General features: G+C 51.7%; 1 protein-coding gene across 1 annotated transcript; it reads right to left on the bottom strand.

Annotated features, from left to right (window-relative positions):
- Positions 1-2,899: 2,899 nt before the first annotated feature.
- Positions 2,900-17,434, bottom strand: Cys1 (cystin 1). Its single transcript, XM_075984063.1, has 3 exons — positions 16,209-17,434; positions 6,693-6,745; positions 2,900-4,611 (listed from the first exon to the last, which is right to left on the bottom strand). The coding sequence occupies exons 1-3, from the start codon at positions 16,485-16,487 to the stop codon at positions 4,506-4,508; spliced, it is 438 nt and encodes a 145-aa protein (XP_075840178.1). The 5' UTR covers positions 16,488-17,434; the 3' UTR covers positions 2,900-4,505.
- Positions 17,435-18,476: the final 1,042 nt, after the last annotated feature.

Below are 18,476 nucleotides of genomic sequence, written 5' to 3'. Positions count from 1 at the left end.
TTCTGCTTGATTTGATTTTTTTTTTACCTTGTTGAGCCTTTTGCTAGTTTTAGTAATAAAATTTAAATGTTTCAAATCCTTATGTTTATGTAATAGACTTATTGAAATGGGTATGTGTGATGTAACCTTTTGCTTTGAATCCTATAAAACTTCCTTGGTTTGCAGACATGGCTTGTGTGCTGTGTTGTGTAATTGTGTACAGCGACTTAATACACACAGTCTTCATATGAGTCTAGGAGATTCGTCATGTATTGACCTAACTTGAACTCTTATTTGGGGGGCTCTAATCTGTTTCAGAGGAAGCAGTACAGTGGCAAAGAGGTCAACTTGTAAGAATTCTTGCGTGCAAGTTGTGGCAGTTAACATAATAACATTAGCAATTGGACTTCCACTTTTACCTAAGGCAGAGTAATGGAGACAAGCTTCCATTCCCACAGTTACCAACAAGCACCCATCCACAGCAGGGCCCACGATGGAGATTCCGTGTGTCCGCCCTCCCTGCCTCTTGGCATCTGGCTACACTTTGCAATGTCAGGCATTTGCCATTCAGGCCCCACAGAGGCAAGAGAGATGGGTGCCAGTGCCCCTGAGACAAAGCAAGAGCTGAGTCCCAGAGACCATGCGTAGGGTTTAGTCTCCCCTGTTGTTCCTGGGCTCTTGTAGACAGATTGATCCAGGAAGCCACCCTTCCTAGTGAGCAGCTCAGTGACTTACCCCTCCTGTGCCTCCCAGACACGTGGTCGACCTCACCACTGTTCGATTCATCCAGGGTCTGGCAGCACAAAGCTTGGCATGGACTGTGCCTTCTGCCAGTTGTAGAAGTCCTACACAAGAATTTCTCTTGCTAACTTAAGGGAATCAACAGAGGCTGTCCTGGCGATACCTTCCCTCCTTCCTCCGTTAGCAGTCTCCCTCCCCAAGAGGTAGCCTAACTCCTGGGGGGCTTTGTTCCTTAGCCCCCAGCTGGACTTCCTACTTCTTCCAGGGGCAGAGCCCTGGTCCAGGTTGCTACTGCTTCTCATGACCACACGGTGTCACTGTTGAGAGTTGGAACTGGCCTAGGGCAGTCACCCACAGGCAACCACACACTCTGCTTCCATTTCTGGGTGTGCAGCTGTGGGGCCCCATCCTGAGGCTACCAACAACTTTGGGGTGCAGACCTCGGGTCAAGTACCTCTGGGAATCCAAGGACTTCTCTGTCCTTCCCAAGGCGCCATGCCCCAGAGAGGGCAATGCTTCCTTGCCAACACTGGAAAGAATTTCTCTGTGTAACCCTAGGCTGTCCTACTCGATCTGTAGACTAGGCTGGCTTCGAACTCAAAGATCTGCCTGCCTCTGCCTCTTGAGTGCTAGGATTAAAGACTTGAGCCACCACCACCCACAAAAGAAGGATTTCTTTACACTAGGAAACAGTTCTTTCCTGCCTCTCAAGGCCAAGTTTTCCCCAAGATTCAGGCCAGCACCCCCAAAAAAGTTCTAATTATGGAGCCTTCTTCCTAGAGGAAGCAACTCACCTTCAGAGTCTAATAGGTGGTTTGTGGGTTTGCAGGAGGGCTCAGTGGACAAAAGCACCTGTCACCGAGCAAGGGCACCTGTTTGCTCCCTGGAATTCACATGATGGAAAGAAAGAAGCACCTCCTGCAGATTGTCCTCTGACTTCCGCACCTGCGCCATGGCATGCACACCTATGTACTACAGATACACATGCATGTGTGCACACAAAATGTAACAGTACTTTTAAAATAAATCGTGAATTTTGCTCTTCAATGCTCAGAATCATGCAGGGATGCCTTCCTCGTGCGTGCAGATAGATGATATAGATAATAGATGATATAGGTAAAGATAGATAATAGATTAGATAGATAGAGACAGATAGATAGATTATATACATACACATCTAGGGGAAGTGTATTGCTGTGGTGGGTGCATTATGCCATGCCATCCATGCATGTAGGCATCAGGACAACCTGCAGCAGTCGGCTCTTCCCTTCCACTGGCCCCTTTGGGGGTGGAGCTCACGTCGTCAGGCTGGCATCAAGAGCTTTTACCTGCCAAGCCATCACCTTGGCCCTTAAAAAAAAAATACTACATTTTATTTCTGTACAATTCTTGACAAGAAAAATACTCCATGGTCCTGACACTCAACAGCTGGTGTCCCGGCTACTGCCGATAGACTCCTGGTCTCCAGGTCTCCAGAGTGCTTTCTCATGGGGGCAGTGACATCCATTCATGAATCCCAGAGTCCCCAGGAGTGGGTGGGACTCCTGGACATCATTCCAGGAAACGTGCCTCTAGGAAATGGAACACCAAAAAAGAGGGTGCTAAAAGCTTGTCCCAGGCAGTTTTGGCCAATCTCTGCTGGTGCAGGAGGTTCCTTCTGAGCTGAGCCAAGAACCCATGAACACAAAAGCCGAGGCCTGGGGGCTTCTCAAGGTTCTGCCCATATGTACAGAAAAATCTACCCAGATTTCTGAAGGGCTCGGGTTTTCTCAAGCACAGCCTTGGCACATCTTGGGGGAGAACCCCTGCAGAAATGGTGACCATCTGTGGTTAGACTTTCTGTGATGGGAGCCAGGGTCAGCTCATGCTGTACGTAGGCAGATCCCACACTCTAGGGCTGGGCACGTGGCTGGGGAAACAACGTAGGTAGCTGTGAAGCAACAATGCAATATGGGACATTGGAGGGTACCTGACACTTGGACAGTGCAGGAAGTACTCCTGTTCCAGTGATACCCAAGCCCACTTCTGGCAGGACCAGCCTCTCCAGTGCCAGAGTTTCCCAGGACCACAGCTCGCCAATTGGCACACACTTTGCTGTTGTAATATGAGCGGCGGCAGGGCTGCGTCCCCAACCTCCAGCCGCCTGCCCGGCTAGCTTTTGCCCCGAAATAATTACACAGACACTGTATTCATTTAAACACCGCTTGGCTCATTTCTACCTAGCCTCTTCTAGGCTAACTCTTGCACCTGGACTAGCCCATTTCTTATCAACTGTATAGCACCGGTCTTACCGGGAAGATTCTAGCCTAAGTCCATCCTGGGTCGGAGCTTCATCACATGCGTCTGCCTGGGAGCTGGGCATGGCGTCTCTCTCTGCGTCTGCTCCGGAGAGCAGAGCTGTGGAGTCTGACCTCACTTCCTCTTCCTCCCGGCATTCTGTTCTGTTTACTCCTCCCACCTATCTCCTAACCAATGAGAGCTTCTTTTATTTTAACCAATGACCTTCCTCCATCACTTTGCTCTGGCTAGCCACTGTTCAGAACATCCTTGGAGTTGAGGGAGGTTTGTTTGTTCATCTATTTGTTTTTCTGTGCAGTCCTGGCTGCCCTGGAACTCCCTCTGTAGACGAGGCTGGTCTCAAACTCAGAGAGATCTGCCTGTCTCTACCTCCCGAGTGCTAGGATTAAAGGTGTGCGCCACCACCGCCCGGCCCCCATTTTCTCTTAATCAGATGAACGTGCCCACTCAAACATGATACATAAAGCTGTTAATATTCACATCAACTTCAAAGTCTGATTCATTCTTTGGTAAAAATGTAATATTTTAACCTCTTTTAAAATAAGCATTTGTAATATTTAGGGTAAAATATTAAAATAGAAACAACTTCCATCTTCATATCAAAAGCAGTGCTTTGAGCTTCGGTGAGAAGCAGCTTCCAGCTCTGGGAGGTTTTAACCCAATGCTCAGCCCACTGATAGACACCCGATGGCTCTGGGCTCTGACCATAGCACAAGTCTCCCAGCTGCAAACTCAAAGGCACTCTTGTCAAGTCCTAAAGTTCATGGAATAATTTTCAGGTGACAGCAAAGGACTGTGGATGTGGGGACGGCCCTAGGGACCATTCTTCCTTGGTTCCTGAGATGCTCCATGTTGAGCTCTGAGGTTTGCAGGCCTGTGGCCCAGGGCCTGCTTGCCCTTAGTTTTGGTCTGCCAGGCCAGCGGCAGAACTCTGATCGCGAATCTTTAGAGACCAGCGTGGAAAGAGAGCTGTATTCTAGAAGTGGTTTCGCTCTGGCTGGGCCACGGGTGGAGCAAGGTGGTACCCTCTAACGGGAGTCCAGCTCACAGGCCACGGGTGGAGCAAGGTGGTACCCTCTAACGGGAGCCCAGCTCACAGGCCACGGGTGGAGCAAGGTGGTACCCTCTTAACAGGAGCCCAGCTCACAGGCCTGGGTGGAGCAAGGTGGTACCCTCTAACAGGAGCCCAGCTCACAGGCCACGGGTGGAGCAAGGTGGTACCCTCTAACAGGAGCCCAGCTCACAGGCCTGGGTGGAGCAAGGTGGTACCCTCTAACGGGAGCCCAGCTCACAGGCCACGGGTGGAGCAAGGTGGTACCCTCTTAACAGGAGCCCAGCTCACAGGCCTGGGTGGAGCAAGGTGGTACCCTCTGACGGGAGCCCAGCTCACAGGTCACAGGTGGAGCAAAAGGTGGTACCCTCTAACAGGAGCCCAGCTCACAGGCCTGCGGAGCCTGGCCAGTGGTAACCAAGACTGCTCAGCCAGCTCAGCGGCAGTACTCCCGCTCGATGCTCGCCATCAGCTCCTCCTCGGAGTAATCGTAGGAGATGGCCGACTGCCCCTCGGGTCTCTTGTGGCTGCTGCTTGGGGCTCTGTGGGTGAGAAACACAGACAAGGGTGGGTATCACCTTCAAACTCGCATTTCCTCGGGCAGCCACAGTGGTGTTTCAGTGGTTCATCCTAACATGCAAACCAAAACCTTTGATCTGGAGACACCCAAATCTCTTCCTACCCAACACACAGACATGGTCGTCGTCGCTCATATCTGCCTTCGTCCTCCCATTTTATCCACCAAGACCTGCAATGAGGATGAGGCAGGCCAAGGTAGATGCCAAGCTCCATCCGATGCTCCTGGCTGACCTTCCGAGAACAGAGTCCAGGGCTCTATATACGTCTCCCAAAACATGGATGAGGGCCTGGGTACCGCAGCTTGATATCCTGAGATCAGCCTGCCGCCAAAGCCCTGTCTTTCCTACTGTGTCTGTGGGGCAAAGGGGAATATCCAAGGGCTTTGGAGGAGGACAGATCTCAGCTGGCTTTGATGCACAGTAACTGTATGGCCCTGGACCATTTGTCCCTTCCCCCAGGCGGGAGGAAGGGCTGCCACCTCCAAACTGCCTGAGGTTGGCTGAAGTGCTGCGTGTGTCTAGAACAGAGATGAGCGCTTAGGAGGGACTGAACAGTAGCAAGTGTGTGGAGAGTTGCAGCCTTGCAAGCCTGCAACAGTGTGCATGAGAGCTGTTTGCTGTTTGCAACCTCCAAGCTTAGAATAACGGTAGCGGCTGCCCTCCCAGCCCGGTCCTGGGGAGTCTCTACTGACTGCTGGTAGGGGGAAGGAATGCAAATAACGGTTCAGCACAGCCTTAGAACAAGCCAGGGAGCTGGGCAGGAAGCTGGCTGTCCTGCCAGAATACCAGAGCATTCTGGAATCCCCTGACAGGAACAAGCCCCTCTAGGGTTACCCCTGCCAGCCCCTGGCACGAATAGATGTGAAAGCTGAAACCTTTAAGGGCAGATGGTACCCAAGGTCACTGGAGACTGGCCGTAGCCTCCCCCACGCTCTGTCTGCTCCCACCAGGCATGCTGATATCCCTGCAGGTGGGACCCCAGAGAGGAAGAGGCAGGAGGGACATGGACCAATGGTCCCTGTGCTCCAGAGGACTAGAAGCACAGACATTCCTTTGTGTGTGTTTGTTCATGTGTACTTACTTGTGTGAGTGTGTAAATATATGTATGGGCACTGTGCTATGGTCCACAATAGAGTTTGAAGAACACTTACGCGTACTGGGTTCTCTTCGCCTATCATGCGGATTCGGGAGATTTAACTCAGGTAGTCAAGCGCCTTTATCTGCTGGGTCATCTGACCGCCTTGCCCATTTTATCTCTGTACTGGGCAGTCGTTCTGTGGCACTGCACATGCCAGGCAAACGCTCTCCCCCTGGCCTGTATTCCCAGCCCCCTCAGGAGGATTAAAGGCTCTGGGCCACTACTTGTAGGCTTTGGGGTGGATTGTTTGTTTGTTTGTTTGTTTGGGACGCGGACTCACTGTGTAGCTCTGGCTAGCCTGGAACTAGTCCCTCTGCCTCTCCAATACTGAGAGACTGAGCCACTGAGCCGGGGCAGTGGTGGCGCACGCCTTTAATCCCAGCACTCGGGAGGCAGAGGCAAGTGGATCTCTGTGAGTTCGAGGCCAGCCTGGTCTACAAGAGCTAGTTCCAGGACAGGCTCCAAAGCTACAGAGAAACCCTGTCTCGAGCCACCAGCCTGGCAGCACCAAGCATGAAATTTACAGGAGTTTCACGTGCATTTTCCTCCTAATGACTTTTTTGGAGCTGCTGGTGGTTACTGTCACTATCTAGGCTCTGAATTCCTTACAGCAAAGGGCACTCTTTACAGATAAAACCACTAGGAGAGCAGGCGGGACACGCAAGTACATCTGAATGGACCCGAAGGGTCCAGAATAGCCACAGAGAAGCCAGGTCATGACCCCATACAGGAGGAAACTCACGCTGCTGTGAGTGACTGGGCTGCGACCTCCCTAGGCTCCCCTTGACAGCCCAGCTCTACCTGAGCCTCACTGACCTGCAGGACGATGGGGACGGGAGAGCTTTGAGGCGACTGGAACTGGAGCACTGTGGGCTTGTGGAGGATCATAGCCCCTCCCCATACTTACTCAGGGGTACAGCTCTCTTCAGGGTCGTCCTTCGTCTTCTTTTCTGGGGACACCTTGAGTGGGAGGAGAGGAAGCAGCATGAAAACGTGCCCACAGTACAGTTGATTAACGCGCTAGCTTTGTGGGTAAGACAGCAACTGCCAGGCTTAACTCAGGTCTGTAAATATCAGAACGGGGAAGGTTCTCTGTGACTCTGGAGCCCCAGTTACCCATTTTACAGTCATGAAAACTGAGGCTGTGGGAGGGACTTATAAATGAGTAAGCAGAGGAACCAGCAGGGCTGAGGTCAGATCTCCTGCCTCCCAGCTACTTGCTCTTGCGAGGTCATTCCTTCCCTCACCTCCAGACACCAGTGTCCAATGCTGTGTAGCATGAGACCACCTTCTTCTCCCTCTAGAGATCATGTCCAGTCTCAAGAGCCTTAGCCCTCCCAACTTTAAGTATGCACTAAGTATTCATGTTTAACCCGGACACACACTTAAAATTCCAGCATTTGGGAAGCTGAGGCAGGAGGATTGCTGTAAGTTTAAAGACAGCCTAGGCTTCAGAGTGAGAACTTGTCTCAAAATATACATGTGTATGTTTATTTAAACAATGAAAACAATTGCTATTTTTAAAAAGAACTGTGAACAATAGTTATGTTGCATATAAGTGGCCTAGCCTAAAGCGTTTGTTATAGCAGTCTGAAGGGATAATTTTACACAGATTAGGGGGAAACTGTAAAAGCTTCTAGGATAAGAGCTCAGGTGAAGACTGGTCACCAAAGTCAAGAACGGACGGATGAGATAGTCGGCGGTAGGCTGCTCGGTGGCCACTTGCAGACCACAGTCAGATGCTCCAAAGATCTTTAAGAGCCATTATGAATTTGTAATTCTAATTCTAGAATCCATCAGAATAAAATAATTTTTTTGTTAAGATATATTTATTTATTACATATACAGTGTTCTGCTTGCATGTATACTTGCAGGCCAGAAGAGGGCACCAAATCTCATTACAGATAGTTGTGAGCCACCACGTGGTTGCTGGGAATTGAACTTAGGACCTCTGGAACAGCAGCCAGTGCTCTTAACCTCTGAGCCATCTCTCCAGCTCTAAAACAAGTTTTTTTTTCAGACATTCAATTTATCAGCTATCCTGGGGGAAAGTGTGTGTGCGCACATGCATGTGTGCATGTGTGCTTGTGTGTGCATATGTGCATGTGTGTACATGTGTGCATATGTGTGTGAGTGTGCAGGTAGAGGTGTGTGTGTATGCAAATGTGATATGTGTGCACATCCATGTGCAAGGCAGGCTGAAGTAGAATGTATTCCTCTATAATACTACTTTTCTATTTTGTTTTTGATTTTTTGTTTGTTTGTTTTTTTAAGCCCAGAGCTCAAAGATTGGCTAAACTGGCTGGCTGGTGAGCTCCAGGGACCCCTTTCTCAATCCCCAGGGCACTGTGGTTATAGGTGCACACTGCCATACCTGGTTTATGTGAGTGTTGGGTATCTGAATCGTGTCCACATGTTTGTACAGCAGACACTTAACCCACTGACCCATCTTCCCAGACCCCACAGAAAGGTATTTGAAGGGTTTGTTTTGGTTTGGTTTTAAGCTAGATAGGAGTTGGTAGAGAGATAGCTTATTCGTTGTGATGGCTATTCTTGGTTGTCAACCCGACTACATCTGGAATGAACTACAATCCAGAAATGGAGGGCACACCTGGGAGAGATTTTTTTTTGCTTGGTTCGAAATGAGTAAATCTGATGTGGGATGCCCTTCTGGATGCTGTGAATATGTTTTATTAGCATTGGTTACCATGCTGAGTGGTGGTGGCGCACGCCTTTAATCCCAGCACTTGGGAGGCAGAGGCAGGCGGATCTCTGTGAGTTAGAGGGCAGCTTGGTCTACAAGAGCTAGTTCCAGGACAGGCTCCAAAACTACAGAGAAACCCTGTCTCGAAAAACCAAATAAATAAATAAATAAAATTTTAAAAATTGGATACCATAAAGAAACTGATTTGGCCAATAGCCAGGCTGAATAAAGTCAAATAGGAAATCCAAGCAAAGATACGGGAAAATAGAAGGTGGAATCTGGGAGATGCCAGCAGCTGCCAAAGAAGGCGAGGTGTGAGGTAACAAGCCACAAGCCTCGTGGTAAAATATAGAATAATAGAAATGGGTTGTTTTAAGTTGTAAGAGCTAATTAATAATAAGCCTGAGCTTATTATTAGACTAAGTAGTTTGTAATTAATATTAAGCCTCAGAGTGGTTTTTCAGGAACTGGCGGGCAGGAGAGAAACCTCCAGTTACGTTAATCTACTTCTAGTCTGGACCTTTGAGGTGGGAAGACACACCTTTAATCTGGGCCACACCTTCTGCTGAAAGCCTATATAAGGGCATGGAAGAAAAAGGAAGCTTTTGCTCTTTGCTTGCTTGCTCTAGCCTAGCTAGCGAGTTTACTCCTTCAATGGCCTTACCACCTACTTTTTCAGGATGTCAGTGGTCTGGAGACCAGCTGAGACATCCAGTCTCGCGGACTGAGCAACTTCTAGATTCTTGGACTTTCCGTTCACAGTCCGCCATTGTTGGGTTAGTTGGACCATAGCCTGTGAGTGGCTCTGACAAATCCCTGAGGTCCATTCTATAAGTCTGCACTTTCGACAGCCTTAATACAGTGCTGAATAAGAGTGCGTGCCGCTCCTCCGGCGTGCCTGGGTCTGGCTCAGAACGGTCTGTAACTCCAGCCTCAGAGGGTCCAGTACTGCCTTCTGGACTCCACAGGCCCCTGCATGTAGAAACACACCCAGACACTTACAACTAAATAAATACTCTTTTTAAAGTCCAGCTGGGATGAGTGTTGCACACTGGTAATCCCAGCTCTCAGGAAGCTACGGCAGGGGGATCAGGAGTTCAAAGCCATTTTCAACTACAAAGGGAGTTTAGGGCCAGCCTGAGCTACATAAGACCCTGTCTCAAATACCAAAGAAAACAAAATACCCAGAAAATAAACCACTTTACCTGTGGTAAAATACACTTTACCAGCCTGGTGGTGATGGGTTTGTTTGATTGGGAGGGGGCTGTTGGTTTTACCTGGGACACATACACATGATAGACAGAAAAGCATTAAGGGACCTCCAGTACCTAATCCACCAACCAGCAGGCAGTTTTCAAGATTTTGCCAGTCAGTGTCCTCTCTTCACCACCAGAGGGCACTGGTCTTCCAGCACGGTGGTTAGCGGCCTCATAGGATGTGTTCCCTTGTGGCTTCCCTGAAAGCCCCAGGCCTCCACGACTACCGCCAGATCCCAATAGCAAGCGAGGCCATGAGAACCCATTCTGACCCTAACAGGACTGGGACCAGTGTGGAGGGACCAAGGCCGTCTGTGCCTCCCCCTCCCTAGGAAGGGCACTTCTGGAATCTTACTGTTGCTACGATCTGCCAGGACCCTGCCCTAAGATCTGAACGAAGGATTTGCCTATTTTCTTTCCATTTTAAAATTCTTTCTATTCAGAATCTACTCTTTTGAGACAGAGTCTACCGCTATGTAGCCCTGGCTGGCCTGGAACTCCCCAGGTAGACCAGGCTGGCCTCCAACTCACAGACCTCTGTCTGCCTCTACCTCCCAAGTGTTGTGCTTACAGGGAAGCAGCATCACAGCCTGGCTCTGAAAGAAAATGGAAGTGGTTTCCACTTCTGGGGTTTCCTGGGGGAATGTCCCATCCTTTTATCCAGGGCCGGGCTCCTGGGGTGCTCCCCTGGCCATCTGATGACTGTGGAGACTTCTTCTGGCTAAGGTTTCTCCACTCCTTGATGGCACTCTGCTCCTTGGTGCTGTCTTTCCCATGGGGCATTCCTTCCTCAGCCTTCTTGTTGCAGTGTGGACTCCCTCCTTGTTGCAGCATGGACTTTCTCCTCCGTGCAGCGTGGACTCCTCCTTGCTGCAGTGTGGACTCCCCTCCTCGTTGCAGCATGGACTTTCTCCTTGTTGCAGCGTGGACTCCCTCTTTGCTGCAGCGTGGACTCCCTCCTTGTTGCAGCATGGACTTTCTCCTTGTTGCAGTGTGGACTCCCTCCTTGTTGCAGCATGGACTTTCTCCTCCGTGCAGCGTGGACTCCCTCCTTGCTGCAGCGTGGACTCCTCTTTGCTGCAGCGTGGACTCTCTCCGTGGCCTTCCCAGCACTGTGTGAGTCAACCCTATGCTTCACTCTTCACACTATTTACAGGCGTGATCTTTGCTCCAGCCTTGACTGCAGACACACTGGTTCTTCTAGGAGCTGTTTTGCTTTGACTGTGAGTCCAGCATCTCTGTGTCCTTCTGGAGAGTCTACTCTGCAGCTGTGAGCTCCTTTCTATTGCTTATTCACTTCACACTCCACAGCAGTCCAAGTCGTGATCACCCTAAAGGCTTGGTTGGTGGCAACAGACAAGACTCCCCCAGTCCTCCTGGGCTACAGTAAATCAGAAACTGTGCAAAGGCAGGGAGCAAGGTGTCAGTCAGCTCCAAAACAAGGTATTGCTGTTCTACACAGGCTTGTGAAAAATGATACTATCTATCTCTTGGTGACAGCAATGCTCTTTACTACTTCCTAGACCACCTGACTGGGGGCAGGGCAGCAGGAAGTGGGGGAGAACACTGAGTTACTACCCTAGTACTGAAAGCACTGAACAGATGGTTTCGGTACGGAACCAAATTCTTCTCTGTAAGCACCTTCAGATGCTGCCAGTGTCACGTACTCTGGGGCTGAGGCGGTGCAGTAACTCCATGACCTAGCAGAGCCCTATCTGTGACCCTCCCCCACGGAGGCAAACATTTGAAGAGGTGGGAGGACACTGCCGTTCCCTGCCCCCCCCACCGTGGATAAATCCATATCAGATGGCTCATTTTGCCCAGGAAGAGACCACTGATTAACGGGGTGATACTGTGCTCTTCCAAATACTAAACGACTGTAAAACTACCTATTCAAATTTCACGGGTTTGCTCAGCCTTCCCATTCCGCAGAGGTTGAAGTTTCAGATCCCCAACTAACACGATATTTGAGAGCTACTGACTCTGGGAAAGGACTTCTGCCTCGGGCACTTCATGTGGCCATGAGATTAAAAATTAATTCAAAAACGGTAACAAGAGAGGGGGTTGGGTCTGTGACTTACGGGGCAGGAATTTGGTAGGCTATCTCATGTCCCTTAAAATATGTAAGGATACAAGCAGGGGAAAAATCTGTCTAGGAGATGGTTTAAGTGGGACAATTCAAAACAGACATAAAGACACATAAATAAAATAAGATAGTAAGATTATCCTTACTTTTAATCTTTTTCTTATAACCCTCAATTTGACAAAACTAAAACAAATAAATCCAGCCTCAAAAAATTGCCTAAACAGATAAACATGGTGGTACATGCCTGTAATCCCAGCACTTCTTTGATCTCGTACTCCATAAATAAGTATAATTATTGTGTCATTAAAAAATAAAAATATTAAAAATATGGGTGAGCATTGAGAGAATAAGTGCAAGACTGAGACTTGAGTACTCATTAAAATATTAGCTAAAACTGTATCGTTTGTTTTAATTTTTATTTTTTAATTATTTGTACCTGTGTCTGTGTGGATTTGAACAGAAGTACAGTACCCCAGAGACCAAAAGGGGGCACCAGAACCCCTGGAGGGAGCCTGATGTAGGTGGTGGGACTCAGATCCTCTGCAATAGCAAGAAAAACTCAGAACGACTGAGTCATCCCTCCAGCCCTCTAGAACTATTTTTTTTATAAAAATATTTTTTATAAAAAAAAATAAAGTCCAGAATAACATGATATTCAGGATGATAATTCAGGGATAATGCATAATCAGTCTTGAAAGTACTCCAGTCAACAGTGGTTGTAATTTTTTAGTTTTCATTGCTTTCTGGTGGAGTGAAGGATCAGACTGAAGGGCTTATGCATGCTAGGCCAGCTCTTTACTGCTGTGCTCCAACCTCAGCGCACTGGCTGCAGCGTTTAAATGAAGGCCCTTATAAGGTCTGTCATTTTGCTTGGGGGGACACTGTCTCAACATTATGAAGGAAGGCCACCTTCTATGGATGGTTCTTGAACTTGCTATTCTTTTCTGTCTCCGCGGGGAGTCACCAATCCAGAGTCCTGTAAGGTCTGCAGCTCCTGAGGGAATCAGTTACAGATGCGGGCAGATGCAGGCAGATGTGAGCAAGCCACACAGCACAGGAGCCTGGGTTTCAAGCTCTAGCGTGTGCTGCGCTTTTTAGAAGCAGGGCCTCACTTCCCAACTTTGCCTCTCTTGGAGCTCTGGGATTCAGTCATTAGTTTGAGAAACATTCATGGTCCAGGGGACACAGCTGAGGCCTGCCCCCTCCCCTCCCAAAGGGTGACCACTGCTCTGATGTCGCAGGTCTTTTTGTGTAGCTCTAGTTGTCTTAGAACTTACTCTGTAGACCAGGCTGGCCTCAAGCTCACAGAGATCCACCTGCCTCAGCTTCCCAAGGCTGGGAGTAAAGGTGTGTGCCGCCAGCTCTGGCACAAACTTTATTTCTTGAACCTACCTCCTCCAGGACCCGGTCAGCTGGACAGCCAGAGTCACCCTGGTGGATCGTGGTGCCCCACGCATTCTTCTGTCTGATTCACCCTTCTCCTGCTCTTGAGTCACAAAAACTGTACTCCCTTCAGACTTCAAATGCTTCTCAGTAGAGTCTACACCCCCTGATGTAGCTAAAGACCTCTGCAGCTACACCAGCATTAACATGCCACCGCCACAGCTACACCAGCATTAACATGCCACCGCCACAGCTGCACCTGCGCTAACATGCCACCGCCACAGCTGCACCTGCGCTAACATGCCACCGCCACAGCTGCACCTGCGCTAACATGCCACCGCCACAGCTACACCAGCATTAACATGCCACCGCCACAGCGGCACCTGCGCTAACATGCCACCGCCACAGCTACACCTGCGCTAACATGCCACCGCCACAGCTGCACCTGCGCTAACATGCCACCGCCACAGCTGCACCTGCGCTAACATGCCACCGCCACAGCTGCACCTGCGCTAACATGCCACCGCCACAGCTGCACCTGCGCTAACATGCCACCGCCACAGCTGCACCTGCGCTAACATGCCACCGTCACAGCTGCACCTGCGCTAACATGCCACCGCCACAGCTGCACCTGCGCTAACATGCCACCGTCACAGCTGCACCTGCACTAACATGCCACCGCCACAGCTGCACCTGCACTAACATGCCACCGCCACAGCTGCACCTGCGCTAACATGCCACCGCCACAGCTACACCAGCATTAACATGCCACCGCCACAGCTGCACCTGCACTAACATGCCACCGTCACAGCTACACCTGCGCTAACATGCCACCGCCACAGCTACACCTGCGCTAACATGCCACCGCCACAGCTACACCAGCATTAACATGCCACCGCCACAGCTGCACCTGCACTAACATGCCACCGCCACAGCTGCACCTGCGCTAACATGCCACCGCCACAGCTACACCAGCATTAACATGCCACCGCCACAGCTGCACCTGCACTAACATGCCACCGTCACAGCTACACCTGCACTAACATGCCACCGCCACAGCTACACCTGCACTAACATGCCACCGCCACAGCTGCACCTGCACTAACATGCCACCATCACAGCTACACCTGCGCTAACATGCCATCGCCACAGCTACACCTGCGCTAACATGCCACCGCCACAGCTACACCTGCGCTAACATGCCACCGCCACAGCTGCACCTGCGCTAACATGCCACCGCCACAGCTGCACCTGCGCTAACATGCCACCTCCACAGCTGCACCAGTGCTAACATGCCACCGCCACAGCTACACCTGCATTAACATGCCACCGCCACAGCTACACCAGTGCTAACATGCCACCGCCACAGCTACACCTGCGCTAACATGCCACCGTCACAGCTACACCTGCGCTAACATGCCACCGTCACAGCTGCACCAGCATTAACATGCCACCGTCACAGCTACACCTGCGCTAACATGCCACCGCCACAGCTACACCTGCGCTAACATGCCACCGTCACAGCTACACCTGCGCTAACATGCCACCGCCACAGCTGCACCAGCGCTAACATGCCACCGCCACAGCTGCACCAGCGCTAACATGCCACCGCCACAGCTGTACCCGCGCTAACATGCCACCGCCATCAGTGTACCTAGGGTCCCTCCCTGCCTTGTGCTCTGCTCTTGTCCTGTGACCACCTCAGACTCAAGCCTTTCCACCCTTAGAGCATGCCTGTCCCTCCTTCCTGTGGACTCCTCAGACTGACTTCTCTCCACTGCATCGTGTACTTGATCTTTGGATCGTTCTGTCCCCCTGGATCCCAGGCCAGCGCTCTGGGCACCTGTCTTTGCCCCTGATACCTAAAGCAAGCCCCGCTTACTGTAACAGAGTCCAGGAGATCCTGTCTCTAGGATGCTCTTCCAGCGGACACTCAGCAAGAGAGAGGGAAAGTTCATTCATTTCCACACCTTTGAAGTTCCCTAAGCACTTGAAAATGACACGGGAAAGTTTGTTTCCTTGCTATGTCCAAATCTCCCCAACTGTTTGCTCTTTGTTGGTCTTACATAACTGCAGGCTGATGTAGTCTTAGAGGAATTCCGTTATATAATTCAGTTCTCACTGCGGCTGACTTGTCCTGTCGTAAACCACCACAGGGCAGTGGGGGAGGAGGGATGTGGGACAGAGCCCTGTTGCGGATGCAGGGATTGAGCTGTCTTCCCACCATTCCAGTGGCCTTTCCCTGATGCTTGCCCAGTATCCGGGTCCAAGAAGACATTCCCTCTGCCTCGGCGGCCCGCAGTGAAGCCTCCGGGTACGACTGCCTCTAGCCTCCTCTTCCAGCCAGGAGCCGCTAAGACGGTTCTGAATTTTAGCTCTGCAGCACCAAAGGCGTGCCAAACCAGAGCGCTGGTTTTCCATTGTTTTTCTAGAACAGCGGGGGTGTTATTACAAGTGTTCAGCAAGAGAAGATGAGGAAGCCGCATCTTAAAAATAGCTTGCAATGCGGGAATTGCAAGCAAACGTCCGACGCGGCAGGGCGTTTTCGAACCACTGTTTGGCAGGTGATCACTTACTGCCTCCTCACTGTGTCTCCTAATGGCCAAGGCGGAGGCCCTTGCTGGTCAGTTCCCACCTGAGCTGCAAGGATGCTGCAGACTGCATGCAGCCCTGCTGGGAAAGGAAGGCAAGCCCTGGACCAGAAGGAAGTTCTAGGTGTTTCTGCCAACTGCTGTTTGTACTTGGTCCTTTAAGGCTGCCTCTGAGAGTCACCCCAAAATAGAGATAGTGGCGTGCACCCACCAAGAAGGCAGAGTGAGAATATGCAGGGGTGGGAGTAAGGAAGGGTCACAGCGCCCTAGGACAAAACGGGGGGGGGGGGTGACACTGGGTTGGTTTGCTGGAGACAGGGGCGCGGGGTGGGGAGAGGCCTGGGTGGGAGGACACTGGGGCTACAGAAAGGATGCGTCTGGAGAGACAGGCGCCCACACTCACCGCGGGTGAAAGCCGGGCGGGGCCTCGTGGGGTCGGCTCCTGGGTCTCCCAGGTCTCGGACTCGGCCAGCAACTGGTCCAACAGGCGCAGGGTCTCCTCCCGGCCGCCGGGGGGCGTCGTGGGGCGGGGATCGGGGCCGGTCTCCTCCTGCCTCGCGGCCGTCGGGGCCTGGTCAGCTGTGCCGCCCTCCGAGGTTGCCTCTCCCGGGTCCGCCTGGCGCCTGTCAGGGCTGCGCCGCCGCCTCGGGATCCGGCCGCTCCGGCTGCTACCGCTGCCCATGGCTCGCACCCAGCCTGGAGCGCGCAGCCGGAGAGCCGGGCCGGACTGGGGCGGGAGTGAGGCGGGCGGGACAGGGCGGGGGAGCAGGGAGGGGGATTCCTGGAGGACTGGGGAGGGATGTGCGATGGAGGGATGGGGGGGAGCCACAGGGTAAGGGGGGCGCTGAGGGATAGATGAGCGGGAGGAGTCGAGGGGGTCTCGGGGATGGGAGCGTTGGAGGGCAAGGGTGATCTGGGAGGCTGGAGGAGGTAGAGGCTGATCGGGGGATGCTCAGGAGGAGAATGGGAGGATGGGGAAAGACTGGGTAGCTTCGGGGATAAGGGGCGCGGGAGATGAAGGGAGGGGTGGGGCGTGGGGAGTGCCTGGGACAGGGAGAAAATGAGGAAGGCAATCCAGGGGAGGGGTGGTAAGAGGAATGAGGAGAGGGTAGGAGAGTGACAGCCCGGGAGACCTCCAGGAGATGGAAGGGCCGGGGTAGGGTAGAACTGGAAGGAGGTGGAACAGGGTGAGGGTGGTATGCGAGCCTTAAAGGGCACGGGGTGGGTAGACTAGTGGGAGGGAAAGCTGGGTGTGGGGATCATCTTGGAGAAGTTTGGGGGAGTCTCACGGGGCTTGGGTGGAAGTAATTCTGGGGGCAAGGAGAGCAAGAGACTGGCTGAAAGGAGCTGGGCGGCAGAGCCAAATGCCAGGGGAAGGGGGGCATCAGGGGTGAGGATTGGAGAGTAGTGTTAGGGGAGAGAGGGGCTCTGGTAACTCACGGTAGAGGACTGAGAGAGCGGAGGCAAAGTGAGCGGGGGTGGGGGGACAGAGACCAAAAGGAGAAGCAGGGATGTGAGTGAGAGAGCATGTCCGGGGGAGGGGAGAGCTTGGGGTGGCCAGCTGGAGTGCGTGCGGGTTGAGAGGCTCGTACCAGGGCTTTGGGCGGGGCACACTAGAGGGGCGTGTCCCTGGAACAAGATTCACTGGGCGGAGAATTAAGACTCTGGGTGGGCGTGTGAACCTGGGAGGGAAGGCTGCACAAAAAACCTGGGACTGTTGAGTTGTGGAAAGCTAGACTCCGGGCGGAATAGGGTGAACTTCGTGGTCGAAAGGTCATCACCCTTCTCTGGCTTCCGATTGGAAGGCCTTTCTAGCCGGTTCACGGCAGTCTCTGGTTTCCTTAGTTTCCTGGTAGCAGTAAGTCTGGTTTCTTAAGCGGTTACCCCTCAAGGCTCCTACAAGCCTGGAGCGACCCTGGCTCCGCTAGATTGGTGCTTTTGTTTTCTGTTATTAGAGACAAGGTTTCTGTCATCATGGAACTCACTCTGTAGACCAGGCTGGCCCTGAACTCAGAGAGTCTCCTGCCTCTGCCTCCGAGATGTGTGCTTTTATGGGACACTGACCCCCAGGTTTTTTGAGATGGTGGAGCCAGCATATTGGTGCCTTAGCCTGACTTCTCTAGAGCCCAGAGGAGCTGTCGGGGTATTTGAAATCTTGGAGCCTAGAGTGGAATCAGGGTGGTAGAAATATTTCAGTGGATCTAGTAAACAGCCTGTCGTTCAGTGGCCTCCTCACGTTTACACTCCTCTAGCTCAGGCGAACAGACCTCAGACAGGACAGGATGGAATGGGACCCTCCCTGCTAGAACCAAACCAAGGTACACACCCACCAGCTGGCTGCCCCCCCTCGTTCTTTTTACACCCCACTCTCACCCCTCCCCACCCGGTCAGAGACTCAGAGTGTTCAAGCAGAGCTCTGGAAAACACCCCAAATAGTTATCACCTTAGGGAAATAAAAGATGTTTAAATGAAGAATAAAAAGAAATCAATGCCCCCCACACACAAAGTGGGAGACAGCAGGAGTTGATCATGATTCTAGTCTTCTCTCTCTCTCTCTCTCTCTCTCTCTCTCTCTCTCTCTCTCTCTCTCACACACACACACACACACACACACACACACACACACGCACAAAGTGAGAGACAGGAGTTGATCATGATTCTAGTCTTCTCT

This window comes from Microtus pennsylvanicus, chromosome 8, assembly GCF_037038515.1.
Source record: "Microtus pennsylvanicus isolate mMicPen1 chromosome 8, mMicPen1.hap1, whole genome shotgun sequence".
Taxonomy (NCBI): domain Eukaryota; kingdom Metazoa; phylum Chordata; class Mammalia; order Rodentia; family Cricetidae; genus Microtus; species Microtus pennsylvanicus.
Note: the sequence above shows the minus strand (reverse complement) of the source record. Positions and strands in the feature narration are given on the sequence as shown.

What these genes read in the sequence shown, in the direction of transcription:
- Cys1 (XM_075984063.1), bottom strand. Translation starts at nt 16,487, where the DNA reads ATGGGCAGCGGTAGCAGCCGGAGCGGCCGGATCCCGAGGCGGCGGCGC. An exon ending in CCGCCCGGCTTTCACCCGCG is followed by an intron (nt 6,746 to 16,208) that starts GTGAGTGTGGGC and finishes CTCCCACTCAAG; the next exon opens with GTGTCCCCAGAAAAGAAGAC. An exon ending in GAAGAGAGCTGTACCCCTGA is followed by an intron (nt 4,612 to 6,692) that starts GTAAGTATGGGG and finishes TCTCACCCACAG; the next exon opens with AGCCCCAAGCAGCAGCCACA.